This window comes from Periplaneta americana, chromosome 6 (genome assembly GCF_040183065.1).
Source record: "Periplaneta americana isolate PAMFEO1 chromosome 6, P.americana_PAMFEO1_priV1, whole genome shotgun sequence".
Taxonomy (NCBI): Eukaryota; Metazoa; Arthropoda; class Insecta; order Blattodea; family Blattidae; genus Periplaneta; species Periplaneta americana.
Window position 1 is genome coordinate 76,655,088 of NC_091122.1, and position 24,631 is coordinate 76,679,718.

At 36.5% G+C, this 24,631-nt stretch overlaps 1 protein-coding gene across 2 annotated transcripts; it reads right to left on the reverse strand.

Annotated features, from left to right (window-relative positions):
• Positions 1–790: 790 nt before the first annotated feature.
• Positions 791–24,531, reverse strand: LOC138701433 (zinc finger protein ZFP2-like). 2 transcript variants are annotated; one of them, XM_069828312.1, is made up of 5 exons: positions 24,332–24,531; positions 22,500–22,597; positions 19,286–19,396; positions 13,233–13,315; positions 791–8,925 (listed from the first exon to the last, which is right to left on the reverse strand). In XM_069828312.1, exons 2-5 carry the CDS (start codon positions 22,590–22,592, stop codon positions 7,926–7,928), a joined length of 1,287 nt encoding a protein of 428 aa, XP_069684413.1. In that variant the 5' UTR covers positions 22,593–22,597; positions 24,332–24,531; the 3' UTR covers positions 791–7,925. The 2 variants fall into 2 exon arrangements, with proteins under 2 accessions (XP_069684413.1, XP_069684412.1); XM_069828311.1 differs by having other exon boundaries at positions 24,322–24,530.
• Between the last annotated feature and the right edge of the window lie 100 nt (positions 24,532–24,631).

Genomic DNA, 24,631 nt, shown 5'->3' on the forward strand with positions numbered 1-24,631 from the left:
ATAAAATCCGCCTGTCGTAACAGGTGACCATATAGGTCCGGAAAACAATTTAAATAATGCATATATGGAATAGAGAGAAAAATCAATACAGTAGGTAGCAATCATTGTACAATATGCAATTTAGAAAGTTTAAAAGATTAAATATTATATAAATGATTATGTAAAATGCCTATGGATTTCTTTAAGATATTTAAGCAAATATTTTTAATATCTTGGGATGTCATATCATATTGTTTTAAAATGTCAGTAGTTTATTTATACGCCGATCCATGAGCACCAAAAAGTAAACCCCTCACCTCCCATGTGTAATCAATTGCATTATATCTCTCACTCAAGTGAGCAACACACGGCTGGTAAATTACTTTTTTTTTTTTATCATCCGCTAATGTTTGAGATACATCCTTTTCGAACCATACAGTTGGGTCCAATATTACTGCCTTCTTCTTTTGTCTATTAAGAGCAACTATATACGCTCGTCTGTTACTGCCATCCTTGGATATACAATGTACTTCATGTACTTCAAGATTTTTATTTTTCCTCTTAAATGTAAGGCAATAAAAGAGCGAACACTATGATGACGTACAATGCGCAATAAATCTCCTTTAGGACATAATCCTAGCACATGAACCAAGAGTCTCAGTCGCCTCACATCCTGGAGTTCTACACTGTCATGAAGTTGTTCGCCTGGTACTGATCTTACTGCTACAGTATTGCACGACATTTTAATGCTAGTGGTCCATTCTGATGACGATAATCCTTTTCTGTTACTCATCCAAGAATTTACTTTCGGTTCATCTTGGAAAACTGATACTCTTTTTCCTTTATGCTGAAGACTAGCCCATGCACTATAGGTTTCCTTTTGTAAATGTTTTCTAATTTGACGTCCAGTTTGTGGAACAGAATTGTTATTATATTGGATTGCTAAATTTCGTAAACATTCTTCTCGGATACTAAATTTTTAATAATATGAAGATGTTCATCATCAACTTGGAGTAATGTCTTAGCAATATTGAAGTGCTGAATATTAGCTTCCCATTCCATTTTAACCAAGTTCAATCCCCTAACATTTCGAGGCACATAAAGCATATTATTTAGACAATCATGTGGTAGATTTAACATTTTTTTAACAGCTGACCGAATTAATTTATCGACATCTTCAAGAAAAGAAAGTGGACTCTTGCTGAATGGAGTACACTGTAAATGATAAGTAAATCCTGGCCATATAAATTGATTAAGAATGTGAAGTTTTTGATCTGATTTCAAAAGTATGGAAGTTGATAAGCTATTTAGACCACTTTCTAGTTTTTTAATAAGATTAGTTTTATCAAGAACAATCTCATCTGCAAATGTAACACCAAGATACTTAATAACATCACCATTTTTTAAAAAATTGATATTTTGTCCAGTTGGTAATAGTAGTGTTCCTCTTCCATTTGACCATTAACGATATTGATAATGTTACACTTAGCTGGATTTATTTGCAGACCAAGGGAAGCTAAATTACTAATAGTGAGATTGAAAAGTTCTGTACGGTACCAGATTCTTCATTCTTTCCAATAACCATTATATTATCCGCAAAAGCTACAACTGATAGCTTACTATTTTCTGGTTTTAAAGAGAAACCATATTTTCAATGATTTCTGGTTCTGAAAGTTCTTGTAACATATCATTAATGGCTATGTTAAATAGCATGGGAGAAAGAGGAGATTCCTGTGGTAAACCTTTCAGATGATGTATCTGAAGATTTTTTTTCATCTTATAGATCTAGTCTGTGTGAATAGTTGGTTTATGTGGCTAAAAAATAACTCAGATTACATGTCCATTGTTGATTTCAAGGTAGCTGTCACAGATGTTCTCTGTAAAGCAGGGAAAGTAGTTACAAAAAAAGTGGCAGGCCAAACAGTGACATCTAGAAACAGCTGAACAATGAAAAGAAGAGAAATCCTGCTACAGAAGTCCCTCACCAAGTTGAGAGATAGGATAGGGTCAGTCATATCCCCGTTTGACTGGAAAAATATGGTCGCTGCAGGTACCCCGACTGTACCAGGAAATATGTCGCATGCCAAAGTGCAATGCAAAATTGTGCCTCAACAAGGACAGGAATTGCTTCGTCAAGTTCTATGAGGGCTACAGTGAAAGAGAGGGGTAAAATATTGTACTTGTGAGAATTTGTATGATTTATTGTGATTATATCCAATCTATAAAACAAGTTATATTTAGATTTTCATAAATCCATGTTTGAAACTCTTTAATTTATCTTTCCCTCCTGAGACAGGTGTCCTAAACAAGTACCCATGATGGCATGCAATACCACATATGGCACAAACCCTAAAATTATTAATAAAATCAGTAATAGAATGTTTTATTTTCGCTGGCAGAGTTAAGGCCATAAGGCCTTATCTCCCACTCAACCAGTCTTAATCAATACAATAACGACATACATATTTAAATTGTGAATATTTACAATACACTAAAGATTCTCCAGCAATATTTTTTAGTTAAGTTTTAACGACAAGTACATTTTTATACAACTGATTGGATGCTTTAGCAAAGAAGGGCAGCACTGCTACTTACAGACCTGTTACTACGTATTACTCTGTGAAAAGATTTATTAAATCTATATACTTAGACTTCAACAAACAAAATTTGATAACACAATCTCAAGGGAAAAAATGGAGCTCTCTGTATCATAATCCACAGTTGATTCCTCATTTACCACGCAAATCGTCTGTAGCTGCATTTAGATTGGCAACAGGCCATGACTGTTTGGCCAAGCATCTGCATAGAATTGGAATATATCAGTCTCCTGTCCACTGTGCAACTAAAATCAAGAAATGGATTCAGAATTATCTCAAAATCTGTGCATCAGTGGCTAACCATGACAATATCTTTGAAAAATATTGGAGTGCAAGAGGTCAAATGACTTTATTGTCAAATGCCTGGCATTAGAAAACAACAACAACACGTTTTTATTTAATTTGAGATAAAACCTATACAGACGATATGATTATTAGAATTTTTAACTGCTGTTTTCTAAGGTAAGGACATTGTATTTAACATTTGAGATGGTTATCCAGAAAATAAAAAAAAAATATGCCATAAGCAGTAATATAAGTTACTTGTACAGTACCAGAAGAAAGTAATAGCACAGTCTAGTATATACAGTCACGAAGCTTGAGTTGTTGAGGGTGCCAGGAACAATAGACTGTGCTGGTATATTTCGCATTGTCTATGATGAGGCGATACTAGCGATCCTAGTGGTTAGCAACTATGTAGGGATGCATATTCCCTACTTATTGAGCTTCGTGACTGTATATACTACACTGTGGTAATAGTCCTCTTGAATGGTATTCTAACAAAAGTCCCAGATATAAGACATTGTACATGAGCAGAGACTGAGGCACACAGGCAAACATTAACAGAGTTATTGAAATTTTTTTCTTCGAGTTTTGTTGTAACCCATTTTGAACCGAAAGACACTTGAAAAGATGCAAAGAAAATGATTTGCTGTAAATAAATAAATAAGTAGACTAAATAACTAAGTAAATAAATAAATGATAGAACGAACAAACAAATAAATAAATGCGTAAGTAATTAAGTAGTTAAATAAACAAAGAAACCAACGAATGAATGAGGGAAGAAGTGAATAAACATGTGAATGAACAAGGGAACAGACAAACAAGCGAGCAAGCAATTAATTTTAGCATTCCACATCTGTAGAGTAATGGTTAGAGCGTCTGATCGTGAAACCAGATGATCTGGGTTTGGATCCCAGTCGGGACAAGCTACCTGGTTGAGGTTTTTTCCAGGATTTTCCCTCAACCCAATATGAGCAAATACTGGTTAACTATCGGTGCTGGAGCCCAGACTCATTTCACTGGCATTATCACCTTCATTTCATTCAGACACTAAATAATCTACAGGTTCCCTCTCGATAGTAGAAGAGTCATCATTTTGTATATTAAATGTTTGTGCAGAATTATCATCTTGAGTTTCTGCTGATAATGTTGAAGTTTTCAACTTATCTTGAAACTGCACAGCATGATGTTTGTCAGGATGCATTCAGATAATATGGATAGCCACATCTTTATCTGCATGAAAGAATTTCTCACAAAAATAACATTACACTTTAGATTTTCTGATTGAAATGATAATTTAATATTTTGTATTCATTAAAGTAAATTTTTTAATTTTAAACTAAAACACACAGTTACTAGTAATATGCATCAAAATCTACAGTTAATTCCCGATTTACCACGAAAATCGTCTGTAGCTGCATTTAGATTGGCAACAGGCCATGATTGTTTGGCCAAACACCTGCATAGAATTGGAATATATCAGTCTCCTAACTGCCCATTGTGCAACTCAAACCAAGAAATGGATTCGGAACACCTCAAAATCTGTGCTTCAGTGGCTGGCCATGACAATATCTTTGAAAAATATTGGAGTGCAAGAGGTCAAATGACTTTATTGTCAAATGCCTGGCATTAGAACACAACAACAACATTCACAATTATAAATATAACTTTAAGAAATGTTCTCCACACTTTTAGGAGTGAACTTGAGCTTCCAGATACTTTTTGACTTCTTTGGCTTTATCCTAATAACTTACTGCATATTGGCTTATGTCGGACCTTAACATTGCAGTGCTCACACACAGTTCCCATACATCTGTTGACTAATAATTTGTCAGACCTGTCCCAGTGATGCTGTATGGGGTTTAAATTTTGACTGCAGGATGATGGCCAAGGGAGAAGACAAACTTAATTTGCCTCGAACCACTGGAGATATTCTTGATTTATCACAGAGTGCATTGTCCCGCTGATAGTAAAATTAACGGTCTTGAAGCTTCTCCAATGAAGGCAACAAATTTTCTTTCGTTGTCTGCAGATAATATCCTGTGCCCATGTGCCTCAATGAGCCTTAAAATTCTTACATCTCGGACATATCAAACCTTGTGACATGAACTGTGGAGTAGGTGTCCAAAAGCAAACATATGCATGCACGTTGTAATTTCTTTGAGGAAAGAAAAAGTGAATTTAGCACCCACATATGAGGATATACCTCTGATTGAGGTTCTGGCTGATATGTACATCTATTATCAGGCAGTACATCTCACTTGACTATATGTGTCAGAGGAAGAACAATTGTTAGTATGCATCTGAAGTCTGACTAGTGTAATACGTAGCTAGTCAGCGATGTATGCAATGGAGGGGGAAAGAAACTGGCGACTCTACTCCATTATCTCCTGGCCTAGTTGCCTCTTAAGTGGTGCCATTTTGGTATCACTTGTGGAGTTCAGACTTGTCTTGGACAGTTGACTAAACAACAACATAGGAATATAAAACAAATCAGAAAAAATATGGAAGATCTGGTTCATTCTTAAAATTCAAATGTGTTTATACCACATTTATTGCTTCAAATGTTTCAGTAGTAAGAATATATGTTAATATGGATTAATCCACTAATACTACTTACTGGCTTTTAAGGAACCCGGAGGTTCATTGCTGCCCTCATATAAGCCCGCCATTGGTCCCTATCCTGAGCAAGATTAATCCAGTCTCTATCATCATATCCCACCTCCCTCAAATCCATTTTAATATTATCTTCCCATCTACGTCTCGGCCTCCCCAAAGGTCTTTTTCCCTCCGGCCTCCCAACTAATATTCTATATGCATTTCTGGATTCGCCCATATGTGCTACATGCCCTGCCCATCTCAAATGTCTGGGTTTAATGTTCCTAATTATGTCAGGGGGAAGAATACAATGCGTGCAGTTCTGTGTTATGTCACTTTCTCCATTCTCCTGTAAGTTCATCCCTCTTTGCCCCAAATATTTCCCTAAGCACTTTATTTTCAAACACCCTTAACCTATGTTCCTCTCTCAAAGTGAGAGTCCAAGTTACACAACCATTAAGAACAACCGGTAATATAACTGTTTTATAAATTCTAACTTTCAGATTTTTTGACAACAGACTGGATGATAAAAGCTTCTCAACCGAATAATAACAGGCATTTCCCATATTTATTCTATGTTTAATTTCCTCCCGAGTATCATTTATATTTGTTACTGTTGCTCCCAGGTATTTGAATTTATCCTCCTCTTCAAAGGATAAATTTCCAATTTTCATATTTCCATTTCGTACAATATTCACGTCACGAGACAATCATATACTGTAATTTTATCCAGTTGTCATCAGAAATTCTCTGTTTTTATGATGTCCAAATAAAAATGTATTTTTCTTCGGTTAGAATATATTTTCATGTTCGACTTCATCATCTGATAATTGGGTAACATTTTAATGAATGTTGAAAAATATATTTATAATTCAAACAAAATTATTTGTGACTATATTAAGCCACTTTATACTTATTTGTATTGACTAACATATTGGTACTGAAAAAGTTTTAACTACAGGCACTTTTTTTTATAGAAACTAATTTACCAGAACCACAGAGGAGCAACTTAAAAAGAGTATTCTTTATAGTAACAATTATAAAATCTCCTTCCACTGTCCATCTTCAAAGAGTCGCAAAAGTCCAGTTCTTGTTTCTCTTCATTATTCAGACTTTCAATGCTTAGAATATACTTGTACCAAGAAAGTGATTTATCAAACATCGATTAGCTCCAAATTCTTTTTCAATACTTTAGTAACATCTGGTTTCTTCCCATTTGAAACTGAATGATCTCTCTTCAAGAGGAAAGAGAACTTTTGGTATTGAATATGAAATTTACACATACTTTTTTTTCTCTCGGCATCTCGTTTTCTTTCCAAAAGCTTTCTCTTCCGAAATTTCATATTTATTCGACCAACACAAGATTGTTCCATGTTAGTACCTATAAAATGCCTTACGCCAATGCTAAAGGCTGGAAGAGAGGTTAAATTTCACTCGTTATCAAAAATATTGATTAATGAGAATCATTGTACAGTTGTCTGTGTATGTATGTATGTATTATTTTGTATCTCAATACGCAAGCAAAGGGATGTGTGGATATGAATGAGATGTTTCAAATTGGTAACATCATACATTTCATAAAAAAATTCTAAGACTGTCAAACAAAATATAACTTAAATTAGCAGGCCTGTTCAGGGCAATGATTACTTTATCTTCGATCTTGTTACTACCTTCCCTAAATAACAGCAATTTCAATACGAGGCTCAGAAATATTACTGCTTTATTTAGCATTAAAATGGCTTCCAAATATGTGTTAAATGGAACACATTATTAAACATTTTGAACGTGAGAAACATTTCAAGCAACAACCATATTAGAATGATGTGAGCAAGTATAATGTACTGATCGATGTACTAAAAATAAGAATATCACACAAATATTGTATTTTAGTCTTTCCACTTGTGTGATTTAGTACGTGTACTGCTAGAGCTGCAGACCCTGAGAACCATTTGTCACACTTTAGAGCATTTCAATATCTTCTCGCCCATATGAATACCTACATGCAAATCGGCCTCGGTAGTGTAGTTGGCATAGCACTGGCCTTCTATGCTCGAGGTTGCAGGTTTGGTCACGACCTAGGTCAATGGCACACTTAGTGTGTTTAAATGCGACATGCTCATGTCAATACATTTACTGGCATGTAAAAGAAATCCTGCGGGACAAAATTCCGGCACATAGGCGACGCTGATATAACCTCTGCAGTTATGAGCATCGTTAAATAAATCATAATTTAACTTCGCATTTCCGATCATGAGAAAAGTTTTTCTGATACAGAATATCTCAATAGTTACCGCCAAATTGACTATGTTATGTAATATAATGAGAACAAGCAGGAACATTCCCTTCATTAGTCATTCATATTGCAATTATATGAAAATGAATTGGCTCTGTGAGTGACCATACAATATGCTAGTCCGCAAATGTTAGTTAACATTAACCGCAGATAATGAATTTCCAACGCATTCCAAATTAATGCGTGCGAGCATGTCTTGTAAGCGCTCCCGATCGTGAGAAACATTTCCCGCAGGAAGAACATCTGAAAGGTTTCTCGCCAGAATGCGTACGTGTATGTGCCTTGAGGGTTCCCGATTGTATAAAACATTTCCCACACACACCGCACTTGAATGGCTTTATGCCCGTGTGCGTACGTAAATGATCCGACAGTACCCCAGAACGTGAATAACATTTGCCACAGACATCGCATTTGAAAGGCCTCTCGCCAGAGTGCGTTCGAGTATGGATATTCAGAGCATCAGGACGTTTGAAACATTTACCGCATACTGAACATTTGAATGGCTTCTCTCCCGTGTGCGTACGCACATGTTCCTTCAGATGTCCTGACTGTGAGAAACATTTCCCGCAAACAGAACATTTGAATGGTTTCTCCCCAGAATGCGCACGCGCATGGGCTGTGAGGGATCCAGATTGTACAAAACATTTTCCACACACATCGCACTTGAAAGGCTTTATGCCTGTATGAGTACGTAAATGATCAGAGAGCGTACCAGAATGAGAATAACATTTGCCACACACATCGCATTTGAACGGCTTCTCACCAGTGTGCGTGCGATCATGCATTGTAAGTGCTCCAGAATGGGAGAAACATTTTCCACAGACTTCGCATTTGAATGGTTTCTCGCCAGTGTGTGTACGCATATGGTCTTTCAGATGTCCTAACTGTAAGAAACATTTGCCACAGATATCGCATTTGAATCTCCGTTCTCCGTCGTGTCTGCGGATATGCATTTTTTCATTGTGGGCAGTCTGTACTAACTTGCCACAAACATCACGCTTAACGGAAGTTCTGTCTGTGTGACTAAGCGACTGTGACTGCAAATTGTTCTTTCTTCCAGCCAAATGGTTGTGAAAGTGATGTTCATGTCCACTGATACGATTTTCTGAGAAGACACGATCTTTAAGTGTTGTACACTTCAGCTGCGGTGTTTCATTGCTGTCAGTGTTGAAAGACCTGTAATCAAAAAATTTCGTAAGTTTCAATGTCTAGACATTCAGAACAGCAAATCAAATAAGTTGTGCCAATTTGGTGAATGCACAGGCGTTTCAGCACTGAGAAGTATAATGAAACCCCTTCATAATATAGTGCCTCAGACTGATGGGGAAGTCACGTCTCCTAGTATTCATGGAATCTATGTAGACTGTGATATCAATATTTTTCTGAGTTCACACAGTCTAGTGTCCAGTTCCAATGTTTCTGGATCTGAGAGAGGGGCCTACCATGCGCCCACAGGTAAGGGGAGAGTGAAAGGTAAGAAGTGCAGGGGTATCCTGAGTGGCGAGAAAAAGTTAACTTGCGCAAAGGCCTGTTCAGCAAGCATATGCTTTAGTACCTACTGTTTTTTCTTGACATGAATATACATCTGTAAGGTCCGTCCAGTACTAGAATGCCATTTCAGACAGTCAACTGACACATTAAAAAAGAAAATCTATTTAACGACACTGCATCAGCTATTAGACTATTTACAGTCGATGGAATTGGTGATAGCGAGATGAGGCCGAAAATTAGCCATAAATTACCTGACAATTGCCTCGCAATAATGGGAAACCTCGGAAAAACCTAATCAGATAATCAGCCCAAGCAGGAATCGAACCCACATCTGATCGCAACTCTGAAAAAGCAGACAAACACGCTACAGTCTGAGCTACACCAGTGGCCACTTGATAGCGAGTGCAAAGTGAAAGCTACGTTGTAGAGTGAGCTATGGCAAAAGGGCAGACCAATACAGGTATTCATAGTGAAGGCCAAGAAGTTATTGCTTCCGTTATCGAACAATGTGATGAACAGAAAATTATACACTTGTTACTTCCCTAAATTCCTCCACACACAATAAGTTTTGTTGTTGTTGTTTAGTCAACTGTCTGAAGATGGTCTGAACCTCACAAGTGATACCAACAAGGCACCACTTATGAGACAACTAGACCAGGAGATAATGGGGTAGGGTGACCAGTTGTTTTCCCCCCACACATTAATAATAACTGATAGTTTATTTCATTTATATGGTAGAATACAGAAATGCATATAGAGTGTTCGTTGGGAGGCCGGAGGGAAAAAGACCTTTGGGGAGGCCGATACGTAGGAGGGAGGATAATAATAAAATGGATTTGAGGGAAGTGGGATATGATAGACACTGGATTAAACTTGCACAGGATAGGGACTGGTGGCAGGCTTATGTGAAGACAGCAATGAACCTCCGGGTTCCTTAAAAGCTCTAAGTAAGTAAGAGTACCTATGTGCACATAGAATTATTCCCATACAGAAACAACTACATAAACTAAAAAAACTCCAAAAGGAAATAACATTTCACTGGATACCTAGTCATTGTGGTATACCTGGAAACGAGAAAGTCGATAACATTGCAAAACATGCAACGTATTTGCAATGAAGACCTGGTCAAGTGATATCTATATCCAGTGCCTTTGGTTCAGTAAACTCTCATTTTACAAACTTATGGATCAACAATTGACTCTTTTCTGAGAAAGAAAAAATTTTACAGTCGGTACAAAAGAAACTAAATGACCTGGAAATATACAAATTCTTGCTGAAACATGTTCAAACATTTTCAACAAGAGCCAAAATAGGTCATATTGTCACACAATTGTACCTACACAGATTTCACCATTCTGATACTCCTACTTGTCTGTGGTGTCATAATCATTATGAAGATCTGGAACACAATTTTCTATACCGTCCATCCATAAACCACAAAAGAAATAAATTAAAATCATCAGTACCAGTTGCAGAAGACATAGCTCTGCAGTATATATTGACTACATCCCAACTCTGGCTACTAGTAACAGGCATCTATAATGAACAACAATCAAAATACTCATTTCTCATGAAAAACAAGAACTGAAATGACTACAGTGGATGATAGTGGATCTTATGTTGTCAACAAACAGCAGGATAGGTTAAAAAGATAGATTGATATAGAGTATTTAGCTTCATTTATTTATTCCCAATATGTTGTTGTTCTTTTCTAATGCCAGGCGTTTACAATAAAGTCATTTGACCTCTTGCACTCCAATATTTTTCAAAGATATTATCATGACCAGCCACTGAAGCACAGATTTTGAGGTGTTCCGAATCCATTTCTTGGTTTGAGTTGCACAATGGACAGTTAGGGGACTGATATATTCCAATTCTATGCAGGTGTTTGGCCAAACAATCATGGCCTGTTGCCAATCTAAATGCAGCTACAGACAATTTTCGTGGTGAATCGGGAATTAACTGTGGATTTTGATGCAGAGAGTATCATTTTTTCCCTTGGGATTGTGTTATCAATTTTGTTTGTTGAAGTCTAAGTATGTAGATTTAATAAATCTTTTCACAGAGTAATATGTAGATTTAGTAACAGGTCTGTAAGTAACAGTGCTGCCCTTCTTTGCTAAAGCATCCACATTCTCGTTTCCCAGGATTCCACAATGGGATGGTATCCATTGGAATACAATTCTTTTATCGAGTGATATTAATTGAGAGAGCATTTTAGTTATTTCTGCTGTTTGAGATGAAGGTGTGTGTATAGAGACTATTGATAGAATAGCTGTTTTGGAGTCTGACAATATAACTGCATTCCTAAATTTATTGATGTGGCATAGAAGATTCCTGAGACTTTCCCTTATTGCAATTCCCAATATTAATGTTCACAAAAAGTCTACATTAGCACTAAAGATCTTCCTCGTAAGCCAAATGTCTGCTCTCTCTCGATATGTTTTTATTGTTTCAACAGACCTTTCCTCCGCTTCAAACCAATGACTTTTAATATTCTCTCCACAAAGACTTCCCATCACACAAAAAATCTAATTTCACTTCCACGTTTCACTAACTAAATTACAGGAAACAACAAACTGGACCATAGATCAAGTTACCAGTGTAGACTGTTGCAATGAGCAAAAAGAAAGGTAGATTATTGGGCAAGAGATGGCAGAGTTCCAGACATAATAGAGCAGAATAATGGACACGAATTACCGAAGTGATGCAAATGATGAAATGATAGCATGGGAACGGGATGGATCTGATTATGGTAAGAAATGGTTTTTGCAAGAGTAGTCACTTATTGACATGCTTCCTTGTTTTACCGAACCACTCACTTTCCCACTTGCAAGGGACAGAAATATCAGAACTGAACAACAATTTTGTCTCCCAATATTCTAGGAATGTTCTGATACATTATTATATATTTTTTCCTGAGGTCACACAGACTAGTTTTGCTTTCCAACCTTTGCTATTCTTTGTACTTTATGTGTACTAAATTGGATGTAAATTATATAATTTTTGTATTCTGCATAAGCTTAAAACTTCGCACTTTTGTGCGTTCTTAACCTTTTCACTAGTCTGATGCTGTTGTGTGTTACCAGTTGGCTTACTGATAATGAGTCTGCTGTACAGACACGTCAGTGAAAGAACAATTACTGCCATATTCCCACTGAGATCAGGGAAGTATAACAGGTGTACTCACCTAGAGTACTGATTTCACCGCACAGTATCAGTTGAGTGGTAACTATGGCTGTAAGCATTAAGCATACACTTCCAGAAAATATATGTGAAATGATGGCTTGATTGAAACATTAGTGAGACTGTGAGCAGGCGACAATGAAGCAATATTCTTTAAAGAAATGCTCACAACAGGTTCAACCGACCAAATTAAGCGAATTTTTTTAGAAAAAAAGACATGAAATATAAAGTAACAATATTAGAATACAGTAAAATATAAAGCTGTAAGTGCAGTTAATATGAATGTTTAATTAACTTTTTTCAGAATCAATGAGTAAAAATCTTGTTCTTCCTGAGATGTTATAACCTGAATGTTTTTTTTTTTTTATCCAATGCCACCAGGTTGTCTTTTCGACATTTCTGGTCTTCTCTCCTGGCCGTGGCTTAGTTGTAACCCACTTCTGAGGTTGGGGCGCCTGGAAGGAGGAGTTACATTACCCCGATGATGTGATAGGATGATTATGATAATGTGGTGCCAGGAGAGGTCTTAAATCTAAACTTAACCTAAATTCCAGACCATGGACGAACACAGGAATAATCCCCTTTAAGGAAAAATTCTTGTGCTCTAACTGGGAATCGAATCCTGGACCTCATGAACTATAGCCAGAAGCTCTGACCACTAGACCATGAGGCTGGCTATAACTTGAATGTAAAGCATGTCCTACAACACCTAGGCTAATAGGGTTTAATGTGTTGTATTAGCATGTTTTCTTTCAAAATGTTAGGCATATTATTGTTCACTTCAACCAGTAAATCCAAGCACTCACCTGTCACTCAAATCTTCACAATCCTCTCTCATTACCTCCACTTTAACCTCTTCCTTTACTATATCCACGTCAAATGTTTCTCCCTGGAATTTATAAATTTAACAGAGATGGATTAAACATGTAGACTGAAGGGCTCAGGTGCATTGAAATATGTCAATTATTTTAATGTAATTATAATATCAACTAACAAAATTTTAGGTATTTGAAGAATAATGTGCATCCAGTTGTACTGTGCAACTATACACGCTAGAGTTTTATGTTCTTCTAATATTTAAGACACGAGCATAATGTACAGAAATTGCTAGTCTTTGAGACCGCAGAGTGCATCTGATATTGGAGTTACAATGAATGAACAGCTAAATGAGATAGGTTCAGACATTAACAGCTTCAAACTAGACAAAACTGTCACGTTAAATAACTATTGTCGGACCATCAGATCTATGCCCCTTCAGCGCTGTCATCGTTCTTGGAAAAGTTAACGCCTCTACTCACCCCATTCCACCCGTTTCTCTCCCACTATGTCAAACAGCAGGCCATGAACCTTGCCGAATAGGGATGTTGCCAAACTTCCGCCAAACAGTGTCATGTCTCTTGAATATTGCTTATAATACTGTAAGGTTAATTATTACTTATTCATAATTTAATTTAAGTAGGTCTAATGACGCTGATTGACTTATGCAAAATGCTATTACTTGCTTAATAATATTTCTTTCACCACTCCATGCTACAATATTCATGTTGAGTTGACAACACTGGAATGCAAGTGCAAATAAACTGTCCCGCAAGAAGGCTCAAAATTGTGAGTAGTGGGGGAGAGAAAGAGAGAGGGATAGAAAAGAGAGAAATAGGAATAAAGGGGGAGAAATGAATTGCCGAGGCTGAAAAGGAATTAAGGTTCAGTTCGCATTTCTTACGGGGGCACAGATCCGATGGTCGGACTATAGTATGGAAAAAAGTTTTCAATTGACAGCTCATTTGAGACAAACTCAATATACTAAAAGTTCGCTTTAAAGCATTACACCGAGACCTCAGGAATTAAAGGCACCAAGAAATTAAAAAAAAGAGAAAAAAATTACACAATATTTCTCATTATGATAAATAGTTATTATTATTGAATCCTGTCGATTCTTATTACTTGTTTCATAATAAATCAAGAGAAGAAAAGCTTAGGCATATAATATGTGTATTAGATAATACACATGTAGTTTTATCTTCAATTATTCATGACAATTTTTTTCCATTGAACAATGAACATTTTACAGTAATAATACAATATTTCATCGAAACCACACAAAATCAGTCCATTGAAGAATGACAACACCTACTCACATCCTCTTTATTCTCATTCTTCACTACCAACCAACTCTGCTACATTCTTCAACTGTCACTCACTGATCTTCCTCAATTTATCAGGTGGCCCATATTCCAAATTATCCTCTGTATTCACTCTTCTGACATAGAAAGATCATTATCGCACCAAAATCTATAGCAAGTGCATCATTAGCTCAAAAACAGAAACAATGCCTTTCATACTAAAGTCCTGGCCTTTAATATCAGCAATTTCAAATTCGATTCACAGTAGATAATAATCAGAGCTGCGACAAAATCTACCTAGACAAAATTTCACAGGACTTGGAGTAGCAAGGCAAAGCTGGAGAAGGGGTTACTGCATTGGGTGGTCGGAGGGAATAGGTATACATTGTTGTTGTTGTTTTCTAATGCCAGGCGTTTGACAATAAAGTCATTTGACCTCTTGCACTCCAATATTTCTCAAAGATATTATCATGGCCAGCCAATCAAGCACAGATTTTGAGGTGTTCCGAATCCATTTCTTGGTTTGAGTTGCACAATGGGCAGTTAGGGGAATGATATATTCCAATTCTATGCAGGTGTTTGGCTAAACAATCATGACCTGTTGCCAATCTAAATGCAGCTACAGAAGATTTTCGTGGTAAATCGGGAATTAACTGTGGATTTTGATGCAGAGAGTTCCATTTTTTCCCTTGGGATTGTGTTGATCAAATTTTGTTTGTTGAAGTCTAAGTATGTAGATTTAATAAATCTTTTCACAGAGTAATATGTAGATTTAGTAAGAGGTCTGTAAGTAGCAGTGCTGCCCTTCTTTGCTAAAGCATCCACATTCTCGTTTCCCAGGATTCCACAATGGGATGGTATCCATTGGAATACAAATCTTTTATTGAGTGATATTAATTGAGAGAGCATTTTAGTTATTTCTGCTGTTTGAGATGAAGGTGTGTGTTTAGAGACTATTGATAGAATAGCTGTAAATTGTGAAGTAAAAGAGAATCTAAGAATAAATGTTATTTCTCAGGACAATTGGTTACAGTATTTTCAACAACTATGGTCTACATCAACACAATCTCTCACGCTTCCATTTTCAACTAATCCTTTATTGGAGTCAATTTCTATGGATGAACTACAAAGAGTCTTGGCTAAATTGAAAAACAATAAATCTCCAGGAGAAGATTTAATAAATGGTGAATTATTTAAATATGCTAGCCATAAATTTCTACAAAGATTTTTGAGATTTTTAAATTTGATTTGGGAGGGACAAGGATTTCCCGAAAGCTGGACTAAATCTATTGTAATTCCTATACATAAGAGAGGAGATTTGAAAATTACGGATAATTATAGAGGAATAAGTTTATTGAACGCAGGATATAAAATGTATGCAAATATTTTGAAAAACAAACTCAATAAGCATTACGACAATATTATCAGTGAGGAACAAAATGGTTTTCGTCGAGGAAGATCCTGTTGTGATGGATATTTCGCATTGAAATTACTGGTTGAGAAACATAGAGAATTTAATTTAGAAACGCATATGGCATTCATTGACTTTAAAAAGGCATTTGATAAAGTCAATCGGAATAAATTACTTCAGATTTTGGCAGATGATCAAGTACCTCAACAGATTATACAAAATATTTACAATATATATAAAACAACCATCATAGCAATTCGAAGCAACAATAAACTTTCACAGTGGCGACCCATTTATAGTGGAGTACGACAAGGCTGTGGCCTTTCACCACTTCTGTTTATTATATATATAAATAGAATCATTCAAGATTGGCGACAGACACGACATGGATTTATTCCAATTAATCGAAATTTGCAGCTTGATGCTTTACTTTTCGCTGATGATTTAGTTCTCATGGCATCAACTGAAGATGATTTACAATATTCAGTACACAATTTAAATAAGGTCAGTGAAAAATATAACATGGAAATTAATATTGAAAAATCGAAAATCATGTCATTTTGTGGGAAATTCCCTGTACCAAGCAAAATCTGTTTGAATAATAAAATAATAGAAAGAGTAAATACCTTCACTTATCTTGGCTATACACTATCACCCTATGATGAAGTAGATATTGCTGAAAAAATATGTAAATATAATAAAACAATGGGGATCATTAATAAAATCATGAAACCTTCACTAGTACAAAGACACACAAGAATAGGCTTGTATAAAACCTTAGCACAGCCAGTATTAAGCTATGGTAGCGAAGCGTGGACTGTGAAGAATAAAGATGTCAGTAGAATAACAGCAAGTGAGATGAGGTTTATGAGAGCAACAGCTGGATATACTCGCTGGGATCATAAAAAAAATGAGGACCTAATGCAAGAACTTCAAATAGAACCCATTATGCAGTTCATCAGCAAATATCAACTTCAGTGGAAGGGTCATCTCGAACGAATGAATCGATGCAGAATTCCAAAAGCACTGCTTCATTACCATCCATATGGCAAAAGATCTCCAGGCCGTCCAAAGAAGAGATGGACTGAAAATTCTAGTTTGAGACCGTAACAGGCCACTTGGCCTAATACTTGTTAGGAAGATGATGATGATGATGATGATGATGATAGAATAGCTGCTTTGGAGTCTGACAATTAACTGCATTTTTAAATATATTGATGTGGCATAGAAGAGTTCTGAGACTTTCACTTATTGCAATGATTTCTCCATCAAAACTTGTTGTTCCATACCCAAGAGATCTATAAAGTGAGAAGAGACAGCACGTAACACCTGGACCGGCACCTTGTTCTCTGGAGATCAAGGATCCATCAGTGTATAAATGAAGCCAGTTTTGTGGAGGGTACCTAATATTAATTGCCTCTAAAGACAATTGTTTTAGTATTTCAGTGTTTACTTCTGATTTTAGTATTTCTTCTGTTAAATTTAGATTATATTCTAGGTATACATTGTATAGTACGAGTATAAACATCTCTTCCATAGGGAATGGTAGTGCATTGATTATTTGGTGCATCATATACGTTAAAAGCAGGCAAGAAACTGGTGGAATATCATTTCAACAGTACTTACAGTTGTTTGAATTAGATTTATAGTTCATTCAATTACTATGATGTTCAACATGAATTGGTACTTGTATCTGAATGGAATGTCATTGTTTACATGACTCACCACAGTGCCATCATTTCTTTTTAAAGTGTATGGTCGAAGTGTATGCAACTTAATGTCAAACTAGATTTTGTCGCACCTCTGATAATAATACAGATTGAAATATTTCATTTCCCTACCACAATTACACCATTTCTCCACTAACATCATAATCACCCTTACATAACATAGATTTCTCTCCCATACAGGGTCATCGACTTAATCTCTGCTTGAGCGAGTTCATAGGCTGTTGATTTTCCACCAGAGGTCACCAATTTCGTATTTTGTGTCACGTTCTTAGTATCTATATCATGCTCATCTCTAAAGTTCTTGCTGTATATTGATACGTCCTTCCTTCTCAAATATTCCATAGTCTGTTATGCACGCCAGTATAGCCAAAATGTCCTCTTAAAATACTCGGATAAGTGCTTGGTAAATGTTATAGTAAAACATCAAAAGACATCAAGATTATTGGCACCAAGTATTTGATGTCAATTACTGCATTTCTGCAAGATCGTATGATTTATAACTTCTACCTATTAATATCCAGATAGTAAAGCTTTTTATTATATAGTGCAGCCACTCATAATATATAATATCAAAATCATTCTCGGGAACAATAATAGTAATCGTAGTAATAGTAGTAACCACCACAACTGCTGCTGCCGCCACTGCCGCCACCACCACCACCACCACCACCACCATTAGTAAGTAGTAGTGTTTAGTAGGCCACGTTAGCAACAATGACTCTTATGAATAACTAGATGATTAAACGACTGAAGTTTAAAAAGGGAAGACACTTGTACACTATATGTAGTGTCACATTACTGGAAAATGCAACTAAAGATGTGATAAAAGTTCTTTTCTGATGAAATTAAATATAAAATCATATTCATCAAACTGTGAAGCAATTAATGTTTTGCTAGTAATAATCAGGATTAAACGCAGAATAAATATAGGAAATGTCTGTTATTATTCAATTGAGAAGCTTTTGTCATCCAGTCTGCTCTCAAAAAGCTGAAAGTTAGAATTTATAAAACAGTTATATTACTGGTTTTTCTGTGTGGTTGTGAAACTTGGACTCTCACTATGAGAGGGGAACAGGGGTTAAGTATGTTTGAGAATAAGGTGATTAGGAAAATATTTGGGGCCAAGAGGGATAAAGTTACAGGAGAATGGAGGAAGTTACACAACGCAAAACTGAACACATTGTATTCTTCACCTGACATAGTTAGAAACATAAAATCCAGACGTTTGAGATGGGTAGAGCATGTAGCAAGTATGAAGCAATCCAGAAATTCATATAGTGTTAATTGGGAGGCCGAAGTGAAAAAGACCTTTGGGGATGCTGAGACATAGGTAGGATGATAATATTAAAATGGATTTCAGGGAGGTAGGATATGATGCTAGACATTGTATTAATATTGCTAAGGATAGGGACCGATGGTGGGCTTGTGTGAGGGCAGCAATGAATTTCCGGGTTCTCTACAAGCCATTTGTAAGTAAGTAATATTCAGGGCATAAACATGCAATACAAAAGTTCTGTGAATATGTTATTTGCAGCAAAAGAGAACACGAACTCTTCATCAGAAACTTGGTACCACAAGAATTGCCACACTCCACTCACCTCAGACTCACACTTCACCACAGGAAATGCAATGGACAATGTAGGTTCTTCACTTTTCATTCCCCATTTGATTGCATAGATGGAATCCAAGCTTTTCACTCCTGTCGTTTGCTATTAATAAAACACAGAAAAATCATAATAATTCAATCAGTAATACTGACTTCATTTAGATCAGTGGTACCCAAAGTGGGGTCACGACCTCTTGGAGGATCGTGTAAAAAGCTGATGGGGGAGTCACGATATGATATACAAAATAAAACAAAAACGCCTTATTAATATACTTTCATTTTATATTTAGAAGCATAAACATAAGCAATGTTTATCATAGAAATAAAAACATGTTTCAGCAGTTATAAAGTAAGAAATAATTAATTTGATAAATGTGCCTGTTTTTCAGAAAGCAGCTCCTCATAATATATGAACTAAGTATTCGATAATGTATCATTTTCAAGGAGATTTCTCGCTTTGTTTTGATGACAATCATACACGAGAAACTTATTTTACATGAATACGAGGTTGAAAATGATATAGTAAAGTTAAGAGCTTCTTTTGGAAGCTCGAGGTATTCTTTTGATTCAAAACAGGTCTATGTTGTGCGAAAAAAAATTTCTAGTTTCAAGATTCTATCAGTAGGTGCATATTTCAATGAGTTTCTTTCCCCTATAGACAGTTTCATTAAACTGGATGAAATTAATACATATAATTCGAAGAATGGAATGTGTGAAGTGGACAGGCAGAATAAAAAATGAAAGTGTGTTGGAAAGAGTGGATGAAGAAAAAATGATACTGAAACTGATCAGGAAGAGGAAAAGGAATTGGTTGGGTCACTGGCTGAGAAGAAACTGCTTACTGAAGAATGCCACACCAGATTCCCATCCCAATGCCGGATTGAATCATGTGTGGACATTGTGCCAGTGTCATATATCTATGACGCAGTGCATGAGGGTAGGCCACTAGAGGGAACCCAAGAATTAGAACTTAAACTGAGAAGATTCAGTCCAGCATTGGGATGAGAATCCGGTGTGGCTTAGTGGATAGAACGTCAGCTCATAGAGCTGAAAACCCGGTTGAAATCCCGGTGCCAGAGAGAATTTTTCTCTGTTCCATTCATCTTTCATCATATGATGACGCAGAATATCTGCACGGAAATATCATATGTACTTCGGTACATCATAATAATATATGATATGCGAAAAATGACCACTTAGTGATTTAAAAGACTGCGGATCCCGGATCCCGGCCGCAAAGTCACTCATAACGAGTGCACCTCTGCACATGTGTGGACATTGTGCCACTGTCATACATCTATGCCGCAGTGCATGAGGGTAGGCCACTTGAGGGAACCCAAGAGGTGGAACTTAAACTGAGAGGATTCAATCCGGCATCGGGATGGGAATCCGGTGTGGCTTAGTGGATAGAGCGTCAGCACGTAGAGCTGAAATCCTGGGTTCAAATCCCGGTGCCAGAGAGAATTTTTCTCTGTTCCACCCATAATTCATCATATGATGACACATAATATCTGCATGGAAATATCATGTGTACTTCGATACATCATAATAATATATACAAAGAGAAATTACAATAGAAGAATGAGCGCATGTGAATGGCAATTTCTTGAGAAGGTGTGAAATATGCATACAAGAAAATGGATATCACTTACAGCATCTTCTGTGATCAGGGTAAATACCAAATAATGATGTGTTATGTGTACCTAAGTTTTAACGAGTTAAGTTGCACGAGCGCGCTTGCCATCTCAATAGTAGAAGCACGGCCTCTCACCAGGCATGTGGCCGGTGAATCCATGATACCGAAGGTGCACTGTACTAATGACACTGCAGTTTATTTTGGATATTTCGGCACTTTATACTTTTTCTAGAAAAAGGCTCCAAAAAAGAAACGGAACATCAAAGATTGGAGAGGCTGAAGAAGAAAAGAGAAGCTGCAAAACTGAAGTCAGAAAAAATTTGGATCATGGAAAACCTTATCTTAGTTTTTTTCATATGTAAATAATAAAATCTTTACCCTATTTTTTTCTCTATGATTATCAAGAAATAGAATTTCCCAAGGACAAACAGACATTAATGAATAATACCGGGATATATAACCATGACAGAAGCAACAAATTTGCCTATCACATCCAGAGCTTCAAATACTGATTGATGATAAACAAGCATAGGTGATGGAAACTTTGTTCTGTGACAAGATACCAGCAGCACTAAAGCTACTTAACCTACTGGTAAAAAAAAAAAAAAGCACCTGGAGGGAGCTGAAAAACTAACCCATCAAACTGATTCACACTATACTAGTATGTTTACATCCAATTCTCAACCTCTTGGCCATATGTCCCTCACAGCCTTTTAAATGTCCCTTCAGCTGTTTCCACTCAGGCATTGTATGTGTCTTGCAGTGCTTCTATTTCCTCTTATATTGTGGCTGTTTTGAAGCGGTTATGTACATACTACAGTACGTCTATATCTCTTAATTATTATATTCACAAGTACCTATAAAATGCTTAGCAGTACTGACTTTAAATATTGTGTAGGCTAAATAAAAGCTGGAAATGAGTGTCCATATTATTCTGACGCATTTATTTTTTTGAAGAAACTACATATTTATGTGGAGCCTTGCTGCAGAACCCCAAATTAGTCCACACCTGTGGAGTAACGGTCAGCGCGTCTGGCCGCGAAACCAGGTGGCCCAGGTTCGATTCCCGGTTGGGGCAAGTTACCAGGTTGAGGTTTTTTCCGGGGTTTTCCCTCAACCCAATATGAGCAAATAATGGGTAACTTTCGGTGCTGGACCCCGGACTCATTTCACCAGCATTATCACTTTCATCTTATTCAGACGCTAAATAACCTAAGAAGTTGATAAATTGTCATAAAACCTACTTAAAAAAACCCAAATTATATTTTATACCTTACGACAGATATGGCTAGATTTCACTATAGCAGACAGGTCTCAATGTTTTGATATCAGTAATATGACGTTCACAGTATCTTAGAATAAACTAATTTTCTGATTTTATTGTGTGTTTATTGCATGTTGTTAGGTTCAGTAAAATTTTACCTAACCATACTTCTACACACTAATGCATACTGGTAGTAAAATCTTCACATAGAAGTGGCATACAAAAGTAACAGAGGAAAAGATAAGGAATTGTATTCAAGAAATTTACAAGCTCAGGGACATAAAAGAAAGGTCTCTTCCTACTTACATCTGGTAAAGGCTTTCTCTCTTCCATAACTGCGTCTTCACATGAGTGTACTGCCAAAGGGTCGATGTCAGTTTCCGTCTTGATATCATCCATCACAACTGAAAGAATGTCAAAATATCTGCCGCTATACTGGAGAATTAGCACGGTCACTTTGAACCGTGCCGTTACGTTTAGCACCAAATTTAAGTAAATACACAATGTCACCAACATAAGAACATGACGTTGGTGTGTGGCGTAGTTGGCGGGAGAAATTTTTTCTCTCTCTGTCTACCTCCTTCGTTCTGAACATTATTGAGAGATAGCACCACTGTTAGCGACAATGTGTATTTGCGTAAATATTGCGAGTAAATTATGACGAGTGCCTTAGATGAGAGGCTCGGGACAGAAACAGTTTTGCTGTAGCGCATGCGCGGACCTCTCATGCAGTGGGAGCGTGATCCTTACTTGAATTTATTTTTGCGTGTACTTGCAGATTAAATGATTGAGATCCCTTCTTGCTCCGGTTACAGGCCTTGCATTTACGAAGGTTATGTTATGTTATGTTAGCTTAGGTTAGGTTAGGTTAGCTTAGGTTAGGTTAAATTAGCTTTGGTTAGGTTAGATTAGTTTTGGTTAGGTTAGCTTTGGTTAGGTTAGCTTAGGTTAGGTTAGCTTAGGTTAGGTTAAATTAGCTTTGGTTAGGTTAGATTAGTTTTGGTTAGGTTAGCTTAGCTTTGGTTAGGTTAGGTTAGGTTAGCTTTGGTTAGGTTAGGTTAGGTTAGCTTTGGTTAGGTTAGGTTAGCTTGATTTGGTTCGTCCATGTAGTAGTTAAAATTATATAATATGACAGTTTTTGATTCGTAATATTGTTAAAAAATAATAGGCCTATAATGAAAGCGGTGAATAATTTCATGGTCCTTAAATTTTTTTTCGTAAAAGGCTAGGTATTTTTCTATAGGCCAGAAATAAAACAGCAACGCCGTCATAATTACGTACTTTACGCTTTGGCGAACATTAACCGGAAATTTACTTTCCGTCATTTTAATTGTATTCCGTGAAACACATCTTTTTTCCTGTTAATTTCCTTGTGATAACCTAGTTTATTATCTTATTACATCTTCATTTTCATTTAATGCATTCAAAAAACCGCCGTTGTACTACATAAAACCTTGAACTTGACTAATGGAGTGAATTATTTAAGAATATAGTCGCGAATTTGACTACCACCATTTCGATTATATTTTGTTTGATACGGCTTGGTACGGCCCGGTGACTAGTGGCCAGCGAGTAGAGTCGACTATCGATATTGGTCTGCCGTGCGTATTATCCAGTTGTTCCATATCTGCAAATGTTTGGGGGGAAAACGAGCGTTGAGGTAGTTCCAGTGATTTTAGAAGTAAAAATGGTCGGATTTGTAAGAGACTTCTTGCGGAGATGGATTGAAAAAGTTGAGGGTTTTATAGGAAAATATTTCAAGGAAAGAAAATTGTTCGGAAATGTAGCAAATTAAGTGTGAAATGACAGGCGCGTGGTAATGGAAGTGCAAACCTGTGATTTCTAGTAGGCCTAAAGCAAAGGAACGTAGGGATATAAAACACACGATACGATGTAACGTGAAGAACGTAAAACTTATATTAATTCAATAACCATTGTAATTCAGCGAAGCACAATAAATAATAATGAAATACACACAAAATTCCTATATTGGAACTTCGTTTCCAAATTGACATCACTAAAAATAAAATCACCAGGCTTTGAAAATCGTAAATGCAAAGCTTTTATTATGCTAACCTAACCTGTCACAGATTTGTACATGCAAGACATAACAAAAACATAAACTAACCAAACCAAACCTGTCACAGATTCGTGGGAAAATCGAATTAAGCAGAACGTAGAAGCTCCGCCCACCACCCCTTCCACTTTTCCCCCGTCTAGCAGTTAATGGCCCTTATTAATTCAATCAAGCAATAAACCAACATGTTATTGCGTTGCCTTGCTCCTTTAACTCGAAAATTTGGTGTATGATGCAGACTATGTTATCATTATTCTACTTCATACATTTCATGACATTATTATCACACATGCCGTGGTCATAGCGGTCATAGAAAACGAGCCATTCAATGTACAGCCAGGCCGGATTCCTGAATCCACCG